The sequence below is a fragment of the Lithobates pipiens genome, unplaced genomic scaffold, assembly GCF_037356315.1.
Source record: "Lithobates pipiens isolate NorthernLeopardFrog02 unplaced genomic scaffold, aLitPip1_a1.2 Scaffold_18, whole genome shotgun sequence".
In the NCBI taxonomy this organism is placed as follows: domain Eukaryota; kingdom Metazoa; phylum Chordata; class Amphibia; order Anura; family Ranidae; genus Lithobates; species Lithobates pipiens.
The window spans coordinates 149,753,365-149,773,551 of NW_027507758.1; the positions used below are offsets into that span (position 1 = coordinate 149,753,365).

A 20,187-nucleotide genomic window follows, 5' to 3' on the forward strand; every position below is an offset into this window, starting at 1 on the left:
GAATTCTAAAGCAGCCTTAGGGCTCATGCACACAGGACGTTTTTACAGCTGCTGTTAGGGGTATCTTACATTTTTTTTTTAACTGCCTCTAAACGTCCCTCCATGTTAGCCTACGCGTCCATGCACACATAAACTGTCAGAGGCATTTGGAGGCATAAGAGTTTAAGGACAGTAAAAAATCGGGTTACCTGGAGCAGTAAAACTGAACCGTAAAAACGTAAAACGCCCAAAAACACACCCAAACGTTAACAAGCGCTTAGCTGCGTTTAGACACGTTTGACGTTTTTAGGCATTTTAACATTATAAGGAGTGTTTTAAATTAAAGAATGCCCGAAAAAACACAACATGGCTAGTGTAAAAACACGGCTAAATGGGCATTTTTAGCGCTGCTGTAGTGCTGGCATTTTTTAAAATGTCCTGTGTGCATGAGCCCTTAAAGCGTATTGACGCACATATAAATGTAATGAGTGTTTTGGGTGTATACAGGCATTATGTTGTGTCAGGAAACACTCCTCAAATGCCCCGTGAGGTGTGTTTTTATTATTTTATTGAAGGCTAAAATGAGAAATGGTCACTTTGCAACCACCCCCTAAATGCATGTATTTGTTATGGTGAAAATTGTCCTTGGATAGAGAGTGATGTTTGTCCTGTTCTAGAAGTGAAAAAAAATACCAATATCATCAGAATATTTACCAGTACCATACCATTTTGGGTTGTTGTCGCCAGAACAGAAACAAAGGGAAAATATTTAATTGTCAACACTAAGTCTAGTTACCCTGGTGACAACTAGGGATTTCCTTCACGTTGGAGGGATTTTCCCCCACCTCCTGTTTTAGTTATGGGGCAGGATGTGATGGGAAGTGTCCCAATGGGACAAAGATGGCAAAAAAAGAAAAAAAACTTTGATACAGGGGTTATAACCCTTGCTTACTCTATCCAAGACAAAGAAAGTTTGTTTTAAGTTCTATTTCAAATGACATCATAGTTGGATATGATTATAATCTGAACATTTGTGCCAGGGCTCTTGATGCTACTTGACTTTTAGGAACTGAACAAAAATTATGGTATTAAGGGTCCACATGTTCTCAAATTCTCATCCACCTAGGCCTAAAACTGCACACATGTCTGTGAAAACCAACTTTGATCCAGACCCTGTGATCCAGGTGGAATAGTGTTAAGCCTCAAACACACGATCTGACTTTCCGCCAACAAAACCGTGGAACTTTGTCCAAAGGGTGTTGGCTCAAACTTGTCTTGCATACACACGGCCAAACAATCGTTGGCCAACAAATACGAACATAGCAACTTACTATGTTGTTTTTCAGCTCTTTAGCGCCCACCCTTTGGGCTCCTTCTGCTAATTTTGTGTTAGTAGAAGTTTGGTGAGTGTTGATTTGCGCTTTTCTTTTCACGTTTTTCATTTAGCGCTTTTCATTTCGTGCTTTTCAGTTAGTTTCTAAACAGCCGTTCGTCAACCAGACATGTTGCAGAATCAGAGGAGATAATGTGTTATTTATTATTGGCCTTGGAGTTATTGCTTTGACGTTATTTTTTAGTTGAATTTTGATTTGGTATATTTTCTATATTTTTGGATGCATAGAATGCACTTTTTGGTTAAATTCTATTGGCAGATGGCATGTCTAATTTTATTTGTTTTCTTTTTTTAATGCACAATAACAAAATTGTGTAGAATAATACTTGGCTATGTTTTACTTCAAATGATATTTTGGGAGTAGGCAGTTCAATTTAAAAAAATAAATTTGTAAAATTGACAAGGGACACCAACATAGTTGTATCTTTGATCTTAAAAACTACGGGATAATGGTGTTGTGGTAACTTGCCCAAATTAAAAAAAAATATATATATATATATTTTGACATCACTAGAAAAAAAAAGCCTTTGAAAATTAGTTTGCAATAACTCCATCAGAATCACCAGCAAGGCAGCTTCATTATTATCCTATTAAAGGAGAAGAAAATGTGCGCTGCATTTGATTTGCCACATCATGGATGTTAATTCTCCATTGCAAAATCTGGTTTGCAAGACCAACCGCTTCGCTTCCGAGCATGCATGTTTGAAATTTGGACTTTTGTCTGAAAATCCAACAACACACATTTGTCCATGGAAAATTTGAGAACCTGCTAGCCAACATTTGTTGGCGGAAAGTTCGACAACAATTGTCCGATGGAGCATACACACGGTTGGATTTACCGACGACAGCCTGACATCCAACATTACCCATCGGAAAGTCCGATCATGTGTACGGGGCTTTACTGCTTTAGCCTCTAAAAGAGCTGCGAGTCTGAATTTCACCTACCCTTTTCAAGCCAACTTCATGTTTGCATTTGTTTTATTATGTCAGCTACAGTTTCCTGCTGAGCGCTAGCACATACAGCAGACTATTCAGTTAGGGATTTTCCTTGTTTTTCTATAAACTGAGCACTGCAGTCATTTATCAATCTGCTGAGCTATTATGTGGAATAATGAAGCTGATGAAGTTTTTATTTACCAGACCGAACTTACAGGGTATTAGTTTTAAAAGGAGCCCACTTTGTGGCAGTTTTCCCTCTTTCATTCCTAATCCAGCATGCTGTTAGACATTGTTGTTCACATGTGAAGGCTTGTGGAAAACCATTTTATAGTGCAAGTGCCAGTATTTTAACCCGCCATGGTTTTAGTCTTAAGCTTAGTGGAGATTTCAGCAACTGGAATTTAATAATGGGAGTCTAATTTGTCCTACGTTTGATTTAAAGTTATGGTTTGAAAGAAATCCTAAGGAGAAATAATTCTTTATACTGTATATCATGTTCTTGTTAGACAACTAAATACTCAACAACCACTATGCTATCAACTTATGACTTCTTTCAAGTGGCCATTAAAATAACATAGTATGGATATGATGTTTTCTGTTAAAATGTAGTCAATTCTTCTCTGGATTGATTTCATATATTTTTTAATTGAAGTTATTTTTAATTAAGAAGAAATTATTTCTTTTTATTTTTTTGTTACTACTTTTATTATTTCCAACCATTGCAAAGTTAATAGGAATCCGACACTTCCAGGAGTGTCACAAGCTCATGGCTGATGTTTATACACATACACCTTGGTAAATAGGGATTTATCATAGCGATTCCTATTACAGCCAGCCCAGCAGGGAGTGATGTATTCATTTTTGGCCATGGAAAACGTAGGATTGTGTCTGATATGCATACTGGCAAGACTTTAAAAAGTGTGTGCCAAAATCTGTAAAATGGGATGTCAGTCCTCTATCCCTTTTATCCATCTGTGGTTAATGCAGACCATTTTAGCACATAACGTTTTAGTGATACATGCCAATCATTTTTTTGTAGGTCTCCAGGTACAAATGATCTGACCCACGTAAGATCTCCTGTTATCTGACTAGTAGGAACTTGGACAACAGTATTTTTAAATAGGGAAAATAACCAATTTAGAACAGGTTTTTTTTTTGTGTGTGTTTGACTGATGTTATTCCCAACTACTTCTGGTCCAATTTCTTTTTTTTTTAAACAAAGTTTTTGTTATACTGTTATACTACTCTTAACCACTTCAGCTCCACCCCCTTCCTGACCAGGCCTTTTTTTGCAATAGGGCACTACACTATTTTAACTGAGCTGCAAAACTGTACCCAAATAAAATTGGTGTCCTTTTTTTTTTCCACAAATAGAGGTTTCTTTTTGTGGTATTTGATCATTTCTGTGGGTTTTTATTTGTTGCGCTATAAACGAAAAAAGACTGACAATTTTGGAAAAAAAAACTATATTTTTTACTTTCTGCTATAGAACATACCCAATAAAAAAAATGTAAAAAATCAAATTTCTTCATCAACTTGGGGTCAATATGTATTCTGCTACATATTTTTGATAAAAAAAAAAAAAAATCCCAATAAGCGTAAATTGCTTGATTTTTGCAAAAGTTATAGGGTGTTTCAAACTATGGGATATTTTTATGGATTTATTTTTATTTTTTTACTAGTAATGGCAGCGATCAGCATTTTTTAGCGCGACTGCAACATTGTGCCGGACAGATCGGACACTTTTGACACTTTTTGGGGACCAGTGACACTAATACAGTGATCAATGCTAAAAAAAAAAAATGCACTGTTACTGTACTAATGACACTGGCAGGAAAGGGGTTAACATCAGCGGCAAGCAAAGGGTTAAGTGTGTCCCTAGGAGGTGCTTTCTAACTGGGGAGGAGTGCTTTCACTGGGGAAAGAAAGAGATCCGTGTTTCTGCTTAGCAAAAACACAAAATCTCTATTTTTCCCTTTGACAGAACGGCGATCTGCCTTGTTTACACAGGCAGCTTGCCGCTCTGTCTTTCCGCTGATAGATCTCCGGGCCCGGCAGACATCGTGTCTGCTGAACCCGCTGATTGGCTCCTGCGTTGTCCATTCACAGCGGGAGCAGGTTGCTGGTGTGCGCCCCAGACCTCGTGCTCGAAATCACATACAGGTAGGTGATTTCACGCAGCCATCCACCCTTCTGCGGTATATATGCGGCGGGCGGGCCAATATCGGTTAATCCACAGTCCCACAAGAGCTAGCATCTCAGTCCTCTGCTCTTTAGTGATGTAATGCAAATTGTAAGCCTTAATGAGCAGGGTCCTCTGATTCCTCCTGTATTGATTTGTAACTGTATTGTCTGCCATCATGTTGTAAAGCGCGGCACACACTGTTGGTGCTATGTAAATCCTGTATAATTATAATACTAATAGGTGGGCCTTTCTAGAAGCACGTCTCATTTTAATGGTATGACACCCGTTCTGTCCTTATACATCTTTGTGCGTGCATGATGGTGTTAGGCAGAGGTTGGCAACAAGACTGGCAAAAGACTAGCATACAGAGATACTTCAGCAGACTGGTTTCCACAACCAGAACTGGTGGGGTGGACAATCATAGGGCTGCAGAATAAAAGTAAGTATTATCTTCTGATTGGCAGCTCTGGAAACCAGTATTGCAGAATAGGAGTGGGCACAAGGTCCTCTGCACATTGTTGGCACCAGGTCTTGACTTGATCTTAATCTCAGACGGCTCAGCAGGAACTGCTCGAGATATGAACCAGTAATGGGCAGCCTAAATGTACCAAGTTGAGCAATCAACTTGGGTACAATCAGCCTGCCAGATTCTCCCCACCAGGAGGAAGACAATGGCCTAGCAGGAGCGATTCCCGCATCAACACTGTGTTGATTGGGGAATCAAGCCATTTCTTTCTTGCAACCCTTGGTTGCAGGAAAGAAATTTGCTCTGTGTATGGCCAGCCTACACCCTAACAATGAGCCTCTTATTTCTTCCCTTTTGTTCTGCTAATATACCCTTTGAAGGTGTTTTGTTTTGTCTTGTCTTTTTTTAATAAGTGCCAACAATACCTGTTGATCTTACTAGTAATCCAGTGAGCTCATACATTCCTGTAACAAGCTGACAACATAATGACTCAGTGGCACTGAAATCCCAAGCATTGTTATCAGCCCTGGCTAGCTCTACTCTATAAACTATAGATCACCTTCCAAGCAAACAAAACTCTCCTGCACTTTAAAGTGGTACTCAGATGCTGTAGGCTCTCATTTCTTTTACTCCAATCTTGGCTTACAAGGATATGCCACGTTCTGCTGCCCTCTACAGACTTGGGTAGTGTAGACACACTGCAGCCATAAAATAAAAACAAAGGGCACCCCAGCCTAGTGCATTATCCTAAGATATATTTTATTGATAAATCAAGTAATATACCCACAATCCTATATTTGTACAAGCTTGTCAGAATAAATCCAGTCAGCACATCTCGTCACACACAGGAATGATACAGGTCCGAAAGGCTAACACATTTCGAGGAACTCACCTTTCCCTTATGTTATGGAGAGGGCAAGGTGTTCTTCTGTACAAATCGGGAGCAAGCAGCCTAGGGTGACACTCTAACTTTTCAATTGATACAGTAAAGTGAATGAGCATTGTCACCTTAGGACAGGAAGTGTGTTCATGGCAGGATCACCAGGTGAAAATAGGGAAAACAATTGCAGTCATTTCATCTAAGTAAGCTGAACTACTATATGTTACATTTTTGTTCTTGGGTTCAGATAGAATTTTTAAAGCCTAACTATGGTATATTTGAAAATTCTCACTTGCAGTGGGGCTGCACCTGCCCTACAAGGGCTAGTTGTTTAAGTCTAGAGGAGAGTAAAAGCACTTTTCCGTTTTAATGTGATCATCCACTCCCTGGCAGACAGTGCTCCCCCTTGCTCTGGTGGTGGACCCAGCATTGGTCTTGATGACGTCAGGACCTTAGACCGCTGGAGCATGGGGGAGAAGACACACCAGTCTTGCAGTACGAAAGAGCAGAGGATCGGCTGAGTGAATCTACTTTTCTATGCCTTCTAGACCTATATGAGCAGTCAACTCTTGCAGTGCATGCATGTAACAATTTTCAAGTTGCGCTTTGATCAGGGCTTCTTACCCTTGTATCCCAGAGCAGTGGAAAAGCAAAAATGGGATCAAGTGAACCTGCTACTTTGCCCTGGATAAAGATAACACAAAGCAGCATTTTTTCTTTATGGTTCAGACTTTGTATGTGTGTATATGCATACACATTGGGAATAGGCATGCACAGGGGGTGTGCCAGCACATACCCTAATCACTGTGCGGTGCCGTTTCCCCTTACTGCCTGGTTTTCCCCCTGCATTGCCCACCCCTCAGTGCTGCTGGCTCCCCTTCTCTCAGGATGGAGAGTGGGGGTAGTAAATATGTAATTTGCTGGCCCCTTCCTTTTTAAATGAATACAGTAAAAGCTCTTGCTCACTGTGTCTATTCATAACTGAAGAATTGTAAACTTGAGTTTACTATGTTTCAGTTTGTAGATGAATGGGAAACCACACAGCACAGAGCACTTCCAATTCATTTGCTGCCCGTGCAGCTGAGGCTGCAAAGAAAGGCATGTGTGTTCTGACCTTTGGGGTGCATACCCTAATGCAATGGGCTCCACTCACCTATGACAATGGGGTTGATTTACTAAAACTGGAAAGTGCGAAATCTGGTGCAGCTGTGCACGGTAGCCAATTGGCTTCGAGCAGCACAGTGGTGTAGTGGGTAGCACTTTCACCTAGCAGTAAAAGGGTCGCTGGTTCGAAACCCAACCACGACACCATCTGCCTGGAGTTTGCATGTTCTTCCTGTGCCTGCGTGGGTTTCCTCCGGGGACTCCTGTTAGGACCTACCCCTGGTAGGGACTGATGTGAATGTACAATGTATATGTAAAGTTTTGCAAAAATTGACGGCGCTATATAAGTATCTGAAATAAATAAATTAACTTCATCTTGTTTAATTAAGAATTGAAAAAAGATTGAAAAAAAAAAAGAACTGGAAGCTGATGGTTTCTATGCAGAGATGCACCAGATTTTGCATTCTTCTGTCTTAGTAACTCGAGCCCAATGTCTATATAAGTGTGTTTTTATATTATATATATATATATATATTAGTGAAGACATGTAACAATCTCCTCATGTATACTCTTCTGGTAGTTATCAAAACTGTGTCCTGTTTTCCTGACTCCTTTTTATGAAGCTCATGAAGCTCATGAAGCTCATAGTCTTGTTTGTGAAATACATGCTTGGATTCATCCATCTTCCTGATTTAGGTGCCCTCATTTAAAGATGTACTGCTGCCTGGTTCTGGATGCAAACCCCTGACTTCTCTTCCTGTTGTGTAGCACATTCTTCAAATGTGTACTTTAACAGTATTCTGTGCCAAGGATGAGGAATCAACAAGCTTTCATCATCAATCTATTTTAGTTAATGTTAATAGCCTTGCATAGCTAATCAAACAACAGGAGACTCCATTAGACTGCTTAAACAGCCCAGCTGGCTAAACTACAGGAGGTGCTACAGCCCTGATCTGTAAGATTCAGGAGAATTGTGTATCTAGTAAATGGCAAACAAGATTGTGTGATTTTAGGAGCCTTTTCACACCGCACCGCCTAGGGCGTCAGCGGTAAATCGGCGCTATTTTTAGCAGCGCTTTACCGTTGTTTTAGTGGCGCTATTCGGCCATTAGTGGGGTGGTTTTAACCCCCCGCTAGCGGCCGAAAAGGGGTTAAAAATGCCGGCGGAGTGGATTTTTGCTGGCGGTATCGCAGCGCTGCCCCATTGATTTCAATGGGGAGCAGCAGTGGAGGAGCGGTGAGTTCACCGCTCTAAAGAAGCTGCTGGCAGGACTTTTTCTGATGCCCTGCCAGTGCACCGCTCCAGTGTGAAAGCCCTCAGGCTTTCACACTGGAGTGCATGGAGCTGCTGTTTTAGGGCGTTTTACAGGTGCTATTTTTAACGCTATAGCGCCTGCAAAACACCCTCAGTGTGAAAGGGGTCTAACTAAGAGTTAAATAAAATTATTGTAGCAAACCAAAATTCCAGTTGTCAGATTGTAATATTATGAAAATCGCCTTGTTCCCCTTCCATCCAATTGATTTCTACCTTCTTATATAAGCGCAAAACTTTTGTGTGTGTTTTTTATTTTTATTTTTTTAGTAAAATTTAGACATTTTAGAATCAAATAAAAAAATAAAAAAAAAGAATCAGTTTAAACATGCTCAATAACAAGTACAAGGATTTATTAAAGTGGTATAACTCTAATTTTAAGGGAAACTTATCTACACCCCCTTCCCACCTCTGAGCACCATCCCTTGTCTCCACCCCCTTCTCGCCTTCAGACACTATCCTTTGCCCTCCACCTCCTACACACCTCTGAGCACCATCCGTTGGTTCCACACCCCATCCACCACCCAGTACTGCCCCTTTTAGAGAATACAGAACCATTCATTTTGTGCTGATTGATTGTATGGAATTTGTTAATAACAGGAAAAGCTGTAAAAAAGATCCCCTGCAGCCAGCAATAATAGATCTCCCCCATCCGTATTGAACCCCACAGCAACTATAGATCTCCTGCAACAAACCCCTCCTTTAGTAACCATAGACCCTCCAGTAGTCAGCAACAATAACTCCCCCCCCGCCCCAGCAACAATAGATCCTGCAGCAGCCACCAAAAATAGACCCTCCAGCACAACCCAATACCCCCTGACATTAAAGCGGGAGTCCACCGGGACTCCGCGTTTTTTTTTTTTTAAAAGCCAGCAGCTACAAATACTGCAGCTGCTGACTTTTAAAATAGTGACACTTACCTGTCGAGCGCGCCCGCGATGTCGACACCCGAAGCCGATCGCTAGGTCGTCTGTCGGGTCCTGCCGCCGCCATCTTGGGTATGGGAATCAGGAAATGGAGCCTTTCGGCTTCATTTCCCGGTTCCCTACTGCGCATGCGCGAATTGCGCTGCGCAATAAGGACGCTCCCCGCTGCCTCTGGGAGCTGTGTGTTTCCCAGCAGGCAGCGGGGCACTTGCGGGAAGGGGCGGGCACTTGCGGAAAGGGGCGTAAGTTACGCCCCTTTCCGCAGAGAGCTGTCCCGGAAGTGGGTGCAGTTACCTGGATTATCCAGGTAACTGCACCCCCCTCCCCCCTGAAAGGTGCCGATTGTGGCACCGGAGGGGGGGAGGGTTCCGATGAGCGGAAGGTCCACTTTAGGGTGGACCTCCGCTTTAATATACATTCAGTTCCGGAGGTGCTGAAACTGTGTTCTCCTGTGTTCCTGCTGAAGAAAAGCCCTGACTGTATGTATTCAGATAGTTATTTTGTATGGTACTTAATGAGCTCCTATTTATTATATTGTAGTGAAGCTGTAGTACTGAATTTTTTTTGGGGGGGGGGGGTGTAGTGTTTGTTGCTGATTTAGCATGTTTTAAATGGTGCAGCACACACAGGGTTGTGTTGGTTACTTAGGTTGTGCTGTGGTCACCTGTGCATTAGATGCAGTGATGTGATGTGGTGCCAGTAATTCTAAATTGCACTCCAATGCACCTTGCCACTGGCTATGCAGCAATTGCAACACACAATGATACACTACCATAGTTATCACAAAAAAGGTAAGTGCACCTTTCTTGGTGCATTTTGGTGCAATAGGCAGCCCATTCAAATGAAACCACTGTCTTAATGCAAAGCGTGCTAATGCATATGTACTACCACAGCACAATTGCGTGAATAAGACCTTGATGACATTTCCAAAACCTAGTGCGAGTAACCGCACATCACCTTTATTAAATTTTTTTTTTTTTTTTTAATTGTAGGTTATATGCCCAGTGTGCAGAGAAACCATCAGTTGCCACAATATGGACCACAGCACACGGGACCTTCTATGTCTCCACATCCATCTCCTGGAGGTCAGATACATCCTGGTATGGGCAGCTTTCCACAAGGAAACTCCAGCAGCACTTATGGCCCTCAGATCAACCAATATGGACCACAAGGCAAGATATAAATCTACAGATACAGTTCAGCTTTACTTTGAACATACATTAACTTGTACATCTATATTCTAATATGTAATAGAAATAATTCTAAATCACAGACTGATAGTCTTGTGTATTGTGAAATCACTATATCACTTAATGTGTATGTAAAGCCCAGTTTAACTTTTTTCTATTTGGTCTGTTAAAGGGTTGTAAAGGTAAATGAAAAAAATGTAAAATAAATAAGAAACCTGTCTATATTTACGGTACCTACTATGTGCAACAAAATCGCACTGAGCGGATGGAAACCTCCTCTTTTCGGGTCCCACGCCATCACTCCTCGCCCCTCCTTTCTGGCTAGTGCCCCCATGGGAAACCGCTTCCCATTGGGGCAGGTGTGCGTGCTGGCACCCGAGACCCTCTGCTGCATCCATTGATGCTGACAGCGGGACTCGGTCCCGCCCCTGTTTCCTCATCACTGGCTTTGATTGACAGCCAATGGCTCCCGGTCCCTCCCGGTGCCCCAGCAAAGCCAGCGAAACCCGGAAATGAGGCAAGTAAAGATCTAGAGACTTGCACGGCGCTGGAACGAATGAGGTCTCAGGTAAGTAAAGGGGGGCTGAGGGGGCAATACTGACACCTAAACATTTTTTAACTTAAAGTGATTGTAAAGACTCTGTTATTTAAAAAAAAAAAAATAACACGTACTACTTACCTCCTCTGTGCAGTTTGTTTTGCACAGAGCAGCCTGGATCCTCCTCTTCTCAGGTCCCTCTTTGCTGCTCCTGTCCCCCTCCCTCATATCGAGTGCCCTCTCAGTAAGCAGATTCCTATGGGGACACTGGAGCCAAGTCACAGCCCTGTGTGTTCATTCAGACACAGAGCCCCAACCCCTATCTCCCCTGATTGACTGACTTTGACAGCCACGGAAGCCAGTGGTGCCACTGCTGTGTCTCAGCCGATCAGGGGGAGGGCAAAGCCACCCCATTTTTGTCTTAATATATAGAATGTATTAAGATAAAAAAAAAAACGTCTGCCTTTACAACTCCTTTAATGCAAGGAATGCATTAGGTAAAAAACCTTTAGACTTTGCAACCCCTTTAAGTATACTATTACAATTGCTTTGAGATTATATATATATATATATATATATATATATATATATATATCCTGCCTGACCTTTGTCCTCTGCATCGTTATGTCAAGCAATGGTATCTGGCCTACCCAGTTCACCTCTGTGAACTACAGAAACCTCCCCCTATGTTAAGGCAATAAGGTGAGAGGGAGGTGTGATGTAGTACTATTTTAGGGTGACTGGAAGTCTGTTGCTGGCAGGATCACCAGGTAAAAATAAAGGAAAAAAACCTGAAAAAAGAAACAGATTCTATCACCTTTTCTAAAGACTGGTAATCTGCAAAAAATGAAATTTTTGTTTTGGGGCTTACATACACTTAAAAGGAGTTGTAGGAGCAGATAAGAGGATTAGTCCTGTTTATATGCAGAATCATCACACCTAAAAAAAAAAAAAAAACCCCCCTCTAAGGCTCGGTTTCCACTAGTGCGACTTGTCATGTGATTTGGGACTGCAAAGTCGCATGACATGTCGTGCCCCATGATTTCCAATGAGTACTGCTCATATCTTTGCGACTTCAAGCCACAGCGACTTCAAAGTAGTCCCTGCACAACTTTGTTTCCACTTTGATGCAACTTGAGGTACACAGACCTCAAGATTACACAGGCATTGTTTCCAGTCATGGCAAAATCACGCGACTTTAAGGTCACAATAGTGAAAACCTAGCCTAAAATTGGAAATGTTGTAATGGCAGTCAAGTTCATTTTGAATTTTGGGTACATATACAGTCTTATGGGGAAAAAAAATGTCATGAACACCTTCTCATACCCCCCTACACGTTCTAAAATACCCAATGTTTACATGGACCCTTGCTTAGAAAAATAACTAGTGAATATGCTCTATGTACCATACACCCTCTACTTACCTCCTTATCTACCCTCTACTTCCATATTCTTACACTCTTTATTGATTTTGAGTTGTCACTGAAACAAAAATAGTTGTGAAAATCTTCTATTGCTTTGGTGACAAGGATTTGTCTCAATTTAGAAAGTCTACAGGACAGGAAGTAAAGGAAAATGTCTCCATTTCTTCATCAATATAAACAAAATTATAAAACAAATCTCAGGTTTTCATCTTTCCCTGTGCTATCCAGAACTAAAAAATAGCTTTGGCTTTAGATATACTTTAAATTAAGTTGAATTGCAATTGTCATATAAAAGAGTTTGCACATATATTTGACATCACTGTAAATTTCTCTCCCAAGACTTGTGCTTGTTGACTATTGTGTTTAACCCAAATGGGAATTCAAACATCAAAACTGGAGCCCTCCGAATCTGGTGCAGCTGTGCACGGTAGCCAATCAGCTTCTATCTTCAGCTTGTTCAATTCAGCTTTGACAATAAAAACCTAAAAGCTGTTGGTTTCTCCGCAGAGCTGCACCAGACTTTGCACTTTCTAGTTTTAGTAAATCTCCCGAATGTATCACACACGCTACTGCTGAATTCTTTAAAACGCTCTCAAAAATGTATACCGTTATATGTATACTAAATACTATCATTATAGTAGAATTGATATGCCTTTTTGTTCTCAGTACAAATACTGGTGAAATGTGTTTTTTCAGATTGGAGGCTTTGAAAAATATTGTTTACTTGCTTATACTAAAGGTATACTGCAATAGAAACTTCTTCACTATCACAGTAGTTACAAGAGGGTCAGATAGGCAGTTCCATCCCATCTCTTTTTAGTTGGCTGCTGGTTTCCAGATTAATAAGCGACATCTACATATGTATGGGTGCCCAGGCTTGGCATTGTGACATGTCCAACTAATAAGGACCAGCCCAGCAGCTGCTGGATTCATTGTCTTTAATGTCTGAGGCCATCTGTTTCCTGTCCAAGCCAACAATTGCTAATAGATTAGCAAGGCATAGGAAAATGACTGACCACCTTTCTGGGTTTCCCTCTATTCTGTCTATTTTTTTGGTGTTACAATTAAATCAATTGTTTACTCTTTGGAGCCTATTTATAATTAAAATTTGCCTACTTGATGTATATATGCACAAATGTGTTGCAGACCATGTATCCCGTAAAATAGGCCTTAATTACTGTGCCACAAGTGTCTCACATGTAAACTTAAAGTGAAATTAAAGCCTTTTTTTTTTTAGCTAAAACCCAGCAGAAGATCACTCCACCCAGTGGTGCCTTCTCCCCAGCTGGGTCTTGATAGACCTGGGGCATGCCTAGAAATGCTCATGATCGTCAAAATCTAGGTTTGAGTATACTGCCTCTGGGAAACTCATCTTGTTTGCAGAACATGATATGGGATTATGAATTTAGGCAGCTTTTGTGCTATTATTCTCCACTGTTAGAAGTAGTTATAAAACAGTTACAAATACTGTAGGAAACTCACCTGTCCATGGTTCCAATATCATGCTTACCTGAACCGCTTCTTTGCTGGTCTTCAGGTCCCCAGAACTGTCATGTTTACTGTGGGTAGTCAACTATGGTTCCTTGTGGCTTCACAGCTGGCTGCCAATTGTACATTAATGAGATGCACTGTGCTGAACCTTGTGAATGGTCACGCAGCCTTCTGGGGGTCCTTTGATGTGCCCCAGAAAGTTGGGGAGGAGAGAGAGAGAACTCCTCCTGGTGGATTGTCATGATGATCTGACCAGAAGTTGGAGTGACCTGTCAAACCAGAACCCCCCCCCCCCCCCCCCCCAAAAAAAAGTGCTAAAAACAGAAGAGGGGAGAGGAGGGCATACAGTAATACAATTTTTAGATGCAAGCTGGAATAATAATTTTTATACTGACTTGCTCACTGAACAGGTATGTGGGACAATAACTGAGCGTGCTAATAAGTTGATTAGGCACCAGGCATGGCACTTCTCCACTTATGAGGGAGTGGAAGAACTTAAAGCGGAACTTCACTCTTTCAATCAACATTGACTATTTTTAATCCTTATGCTACTAGCATTAGTAAATGGATAGGGGAGTATATTGTTTTAAACTTTTTTTTTTTTTTTTTTTTACTTCTTGGTTTCCAGGCCTAGGCAAATGATGTCATAGATCCCAGGAGTCTTCATGGGAGGGGGGGTTTTCTCAGCTAAACAAACTCCTGCCTGCATGCCAGACCTAAGGGCAGATTGATTCCATGAACTAAATGCTGCATGAATTATTTGCCCTTGCTCAAGATGGCCATGGCCTAAAATACTAGGGGGAATGTTTTTCAAAGTGATTTCTTAGCAAAATAAAACATGGAGACATGGATGGGCGAGTTTACTTTGAATACCAAAAATGATATTACATTTTGTTTTTGGTTTGTGGTACTCAGGTGCAGTGTAGTTCCACTTTAATAGAATCTCTAGGTAGGGATGCAGGTATATGTCCAAGCAATAGATGGATAGAAGGGTTACTTGCTAATCTTGTTGCCATAGCTTTGCCTCAACCACTTGCAGACCAGCTTTCGTCATTATATTGCGGCAGGTCGGCACGTTCCCGTGAACCGTCGTAGCTGTACAACAGCCCTTTAAGAGGGAAAAGTAGCTGCGTGCACACTATCGGAGGGGTGGGGGGGTGCCGATGTGGGTGACCCGGGGGTCACGCGCTTTCGTGGGCATGAGAGCTAGAACAGGGGCGTGTGTGTGTAAACACACAAATCCCTGTTCTGTGAGTTCAACAACAGTAGCCATGAATAAACAAACCAAGGTGTTTTACGAGCAAGTGTCTTTTAGAACCATTTTACCCCTTGAAAAGTCTTTCTGTGTATAAGTTTGCCCACTATTGCGTAGAGTACCACATATATCATATCTATCTAGGTGATGTTACATAGATTGGCCTGTCCTTTGAGTATACTAGATTGCAGTGTCTTAATATCTGGGAAATTATTTTGTTAGTTTCTGCTCATATATATCTTTGAACTTCAGCTACAGTTTAAATCCTTCTAACGGTTAAAGAGTTAAGCTGACATAGTGCCTCCTCTGGGAAACCCTGTGCACGGTGACTGATTATTTGGACAGAATGCATAGTAATTTTTGCCAGCTCTTTTGACACAAGCCTATAATAAGCAATGCTGCTCATGAAAAGATCAAGGTGCATTCTCTTCTTAAATAATAAAATAAATAAAAAGATCAGTGACAGCTTTGATTTGAAATCTGGCATGCTGCCTTAGAGGCCTTGTTAAGTTCAGTAGTAAGTTTTGAACAAAAATGTATGTAGGTTAACTTACGCCCTCGAGCTTTTTTTCCCCTCAAAAAGCTTTGTGCATTTTATTCTTCCCAAATTTTAACCTCTTCACTAAAGTGTTTGAGTTCTGGGATTGAATGATTGATGTCTCGAAATGCTAGCGGAGGGTTCATGCTGCTGGCTACAAGACAGTGCTTTAGCAATATTAAATTAAAAGAAAATACCCACTTTCAGCCGCTGGGGTTTCTGAGGCTGCCCTAAAACATGCTTTTGTCAAAATTTATTTTACATTAATTTGTACAGGAATCATACAAATATTTCTAAACCATGTTTTTTTTGTTTTTTTTTAAGAGACAGTACATTTGAAATTAAATTATTTTGACATGCTTTATTTTGTATTTAGAGCAGGTAGATACATCTTTGGACAAAAAAATAAAAATAAAATAAAATCTCAGACTTTTATGGTGATGTCAGATAGTCTGTGCACCTGTGATGTCATTTTCAGTCTGTGGAGTACTAGGACTTTCATAAGGCTGTCAAAGCTGAAGATTTGTGAGGTTGTATAACTTTTTAAAGGGCCATCTGGGCACAGAAACCATTTCACGTATGATGCCTGCATGCAGTCCATCGTACTGGAAAGTGCCTGGCTTACTTGGAAAAGAAAAATCGCAGGTCCAGGTTGATGAGTAACGTGGATCTTCCTGCTCTCCTAATGTTGTTGACCGAAGTGAGGGGCTGATCACCTATAAGAAAGTTAAGCACTGGTATAGGACTCCATCAGTTCTAGCTGAGCTATTCCCTACAAACGGACCGATGTTGGCACTGCAGCCAACAGGCATTATTCTTCAAATTTTTTGGAAGTGCCCCAAACTTTGCTCTTTTTGGCAGCTCATATTCCAACTTATTCATAAATGTATAGGTATCTTCTTGCTGGATAATCCTGCTGCAGTTCTACTCGACCTCACCACTCTTTCTAGGAATAGGTATCACAAATCCCTTCTTAAACATCTCCTAAACGCTACTGTGTATGTGGAAACAACAATCTACTCCAACGGTGGCTCAGTGGCTCGCAAGAGTGAATGACATCGGACAGATGGAGGACCTGACCTCTGCTCTTTGGGACAAATCTGAGGAACATAAGAAGAGATGGTCCTATTAGGACCTCTTCTGCTTCTCTGATGAATACCTCCAATACACCTCACAAGTGGACATCATTTGAATGCTCTGTTGGCCACCTGATACTGGTTACTCCTGCTCCCCCAGTTTTGATCCTTTTCCCCCAACCCAATCTCCTCCTATTTTTTTTTCTCTTCTTCCAAACCCCCCCCCCCCTTCTTTTTCCTTCTTCTCCAATAATTAAAATCCTGCAGTGCGCAGAAATCAGCTGGACCCCCCTACATCAGACTTCCTCACTACGATCTGCTCTCTATTCAAAGGTTACCCCATATGACCTTGTTCCACCTTTGGTACTTTCTTCCGAGAATGGGAGAACTCTCCTAGTGTATAGGGACTGTACCCGAACTGTCACTATGGACGGTCTCGTTTCGGCTTCAACTGCATAATCGACACCAACTGTTGAATTATTGTGTACATACTGTTGCACATTGCGATAGCTGTTTATTTGACCTATTTTACATACACCTTGCCATGGCACCCTGGCATTTCAGATCTGACTTAAGCGTTATGAAACATGTTGCAATTTGTGTGAATTCTAAGTTCTATTGTATCTGTTGAAAGCCATTAAATAAAAAGTAAAAAAAAAATGGAAAAAAAAAGAAAGTGATGGGGCCAAGATGGAGTTAAGGAAAGCAGAAAAGGGCAGACTGTGCATCAACTAGAGAGAGACCTGGTAGATTTTTTTTTCCTCGAATACAGCTCAGGTTTTTAGGCTGATCTATCATACCATCTGTGGCCGTTTCAGGCTCAAACATGCTTTAAAATATGAAAAACAAAAACATGTACTACATCTCTTTAATACCGGCACATTTCCCCAAATTTTTGTCTATTTTAAGAGAAAAATACTTGTTAATCCCGAAATCCAATGATCTCCTAACTGACAATGTTGGCTCTGCTTTGTTGAATTCCAAAGCAGTGTATTCAGCCATATTCAGCTCTGTCGAACTGGACTAAAAAACAGCGTTCTCATTTTATGATGGGGGGGTGGTGTTTTGTAGTCCAGGGTAGTGAAATGGACAAGATTGACAGCATTGTTTTGGATTTCAGTGCAGCAGAGTGCTGTGTTGTCAGCTCAAATGGGACGTTGGAAGCATACAGGATTGTTGCCAGGATTAACAAATATTTTGCTGTATTTGTAGCTTTCTTTTAACTGGTTGAAACATAGAAAAGGCATGAATGTGTTGCAGAGTAGTGTTTTTGTTTTTTCTTTGTTTTTTCTTTGCCCAGACTTACACTTTTAAGAACAGGAACTGCTATTGTATTCTTGCTTGCTAAAACTGACATTGTTTTCTAGAACAATAAAGCAGTACTTTTTAAAATCAATTGTTTTCACACAGAATACATTATTTGCATAGCTACAGTGCATCATTCTTTAAAGCTTTCTAGAATGTCCAAACAAAGCTTGAGCGATCACCTTAATGTGATAGATGACTATGTTTATCAGCTTAAAAATTTTGCATATGTCATTGGATTGCTTGGACCGAAAACATCAAAGCTGTCATTAGGAACAGCTACCTGGAAAAATTACAAATACTCATTGTACCACAGACAAAAACTCTCAGCTTACATAAATATTATTTACATTTACACTTTATAGTTTCTGAAGTTCCATGGTTTTGCAAGAGAAAAATAAGTTAAAGATTTATTCTGCAATGCACATTTAATGCACAATTGAACTTTTCACATAAACTCGGCTAAATTTATTCCAGATGCATGAAAAACAAAAAGGGGGGCAAGGTTTTAGTGCTCTTTCAAACAGGCAGTAATGGTTAAGCTGGCCCTAGATGGATTGAAATTTGGCCGGTTCAGCAGGGATCACCTGAATTTTGATCCATCTATGGCCGTTAGAAATACTGAGAAGTCAATATAATCAACTTCTCACAAACAGGCTTGTTGGAATATTTTTTTCGATCAGCACTGCAGCCAATAGGCTGCAGAGCTGAGCAGTTTATTCTGACAAAGGAGGCGCCCCCGCTGTACTATTTTATTCTAACAGTGGGGAATCCTCTTCTGAACGATGGGGGCATCCGTTCACTGGCTGGTTGAAAAACCACTTGCTGACCGTCCCATAGCAGATTTAACCACTTGCTGACCACCCCATAGCAGATTTAAGGCTACAGGGCAGGCGTATATATGTGTGTGTGTGTGATCCAGCAAGTCTGTGTATTGGCCACGCCATCGACGATTCGCTCCCACTGTGATTTTACATAGCGGGAGCTGATCAACGAGTCCCGCGGACCCCATGTCCACCGGCACCCGCTGATAGTTATGTACACAGGCAGAGCTGCGATCTGCGTATGTAAACAAGGCATGGTTCTTGTGTTTCTGTAAAGCAGAACCACTGACCCATTCCTTACACTAGTAAAAGCACCTCCCCCACTACACTGAAATTTTAGCTAGGCACACATTTAACACTTTGATTGGCCCTGATGTTAACCCCTTCCCTGCCAAAGTCATTAGTACAGTGACGATGCATATTTTTAGGACTGCTCACTATTCGTGTCACTGGCTCCCAAAGAAGTGTCCATGTCCGATTTGTTCACCGCAATAACTCAGTCCTGCTATAAGTTCCATTACTAGTAAAAAAAAAATATATATATATATATCTATCTATCTATCTATCGATAGATAGATAGATAGATAGATATATAACTAACTTTTTTTTTTTCAAAATGATCGTTCTTTAATTATAGCACAAAAATAAAAAAACACAGAGATGATCAAATACCACCAAAATAAAGTTCTATTTCTGGGAAAAAAAAGGACAGACAATTTATTTGGGTGTATCGTCGCACAATTGTCAAAGTAGCACATTGCCATATCACAAAAAAATGGCCTGGTCAGGAAGGGGGGTAAATCTTTCAGAGGTCAAATGGTTAATTGGCAAGCAGCAATTTTATATTAGAGGACTGCACCGCAACTGTGAGTTAAGTGTTTGGCTTGCGGTGCAGGCCCATTGGGGGTGGGTTTGACAGGCGTTTCAGCCCAAGTTAAAATTGGCACAGTCGTAAAGCAAAGCATCAAAGCCATAGTGTATGTACAGCCTTGTCAGGTTGTAATGTTAGAATCCTGATCGGCAGCCAGGGGGCGGTAATACCACAGCTCAGCCCCCTGCTTTTACTCTCACCTTTAAGAGGTCTGACAAGCCCCCCGATGAGTCCGAGCCAGAGCTCTCCAATCAGTAGGGAACATGAGCTTTGCTGATTGCACAGCTATAGCCGTGACTCAGTAGGGGTTTGTCTCTGCAAAGAGATCATTGCATCTCCTCTACAAGACTCCTCTACAGCAAACTGGCAGAGGATAGGATGTAAAACATTGGCCATTTGTTTAATGCACCTGGGATGTCTGTAGCTGCTTAAAACTGAAATTGTTTAGTATAGATGTAATTGTTGACATGAAAAAATGTGCAATCGTTTTAA

The 20,187-nt window shown here is 41.1% G+C and overlaps 1 protein-coding gene across 12 annotated transcripts in view; it reads left to right on the forward strand.

Moving 5' to 3' along the window:
• The window catches only part of ARID1B (AT-rich interaction domain 1B), a 527,934-nt gene that overhangs the window by 404,603 nt on the left and 103,144 nt on the right, over positions 1–20,187 (forward strand). For all 12 annotated transcript variants that reach the window (XM_077486264.1, XM_077486251.1, XM_077486257.1 and 9 more), the window contains one exon: positions 10,177–10,356. In XM_077486264.1, coding sequence (XP_077342390.1) covers positions 10,177–10,356 — 180 coding nt within the window. The remainder of the gene's footprint in view (positions 1–10,176; positions 10,357–20,187) is intronic.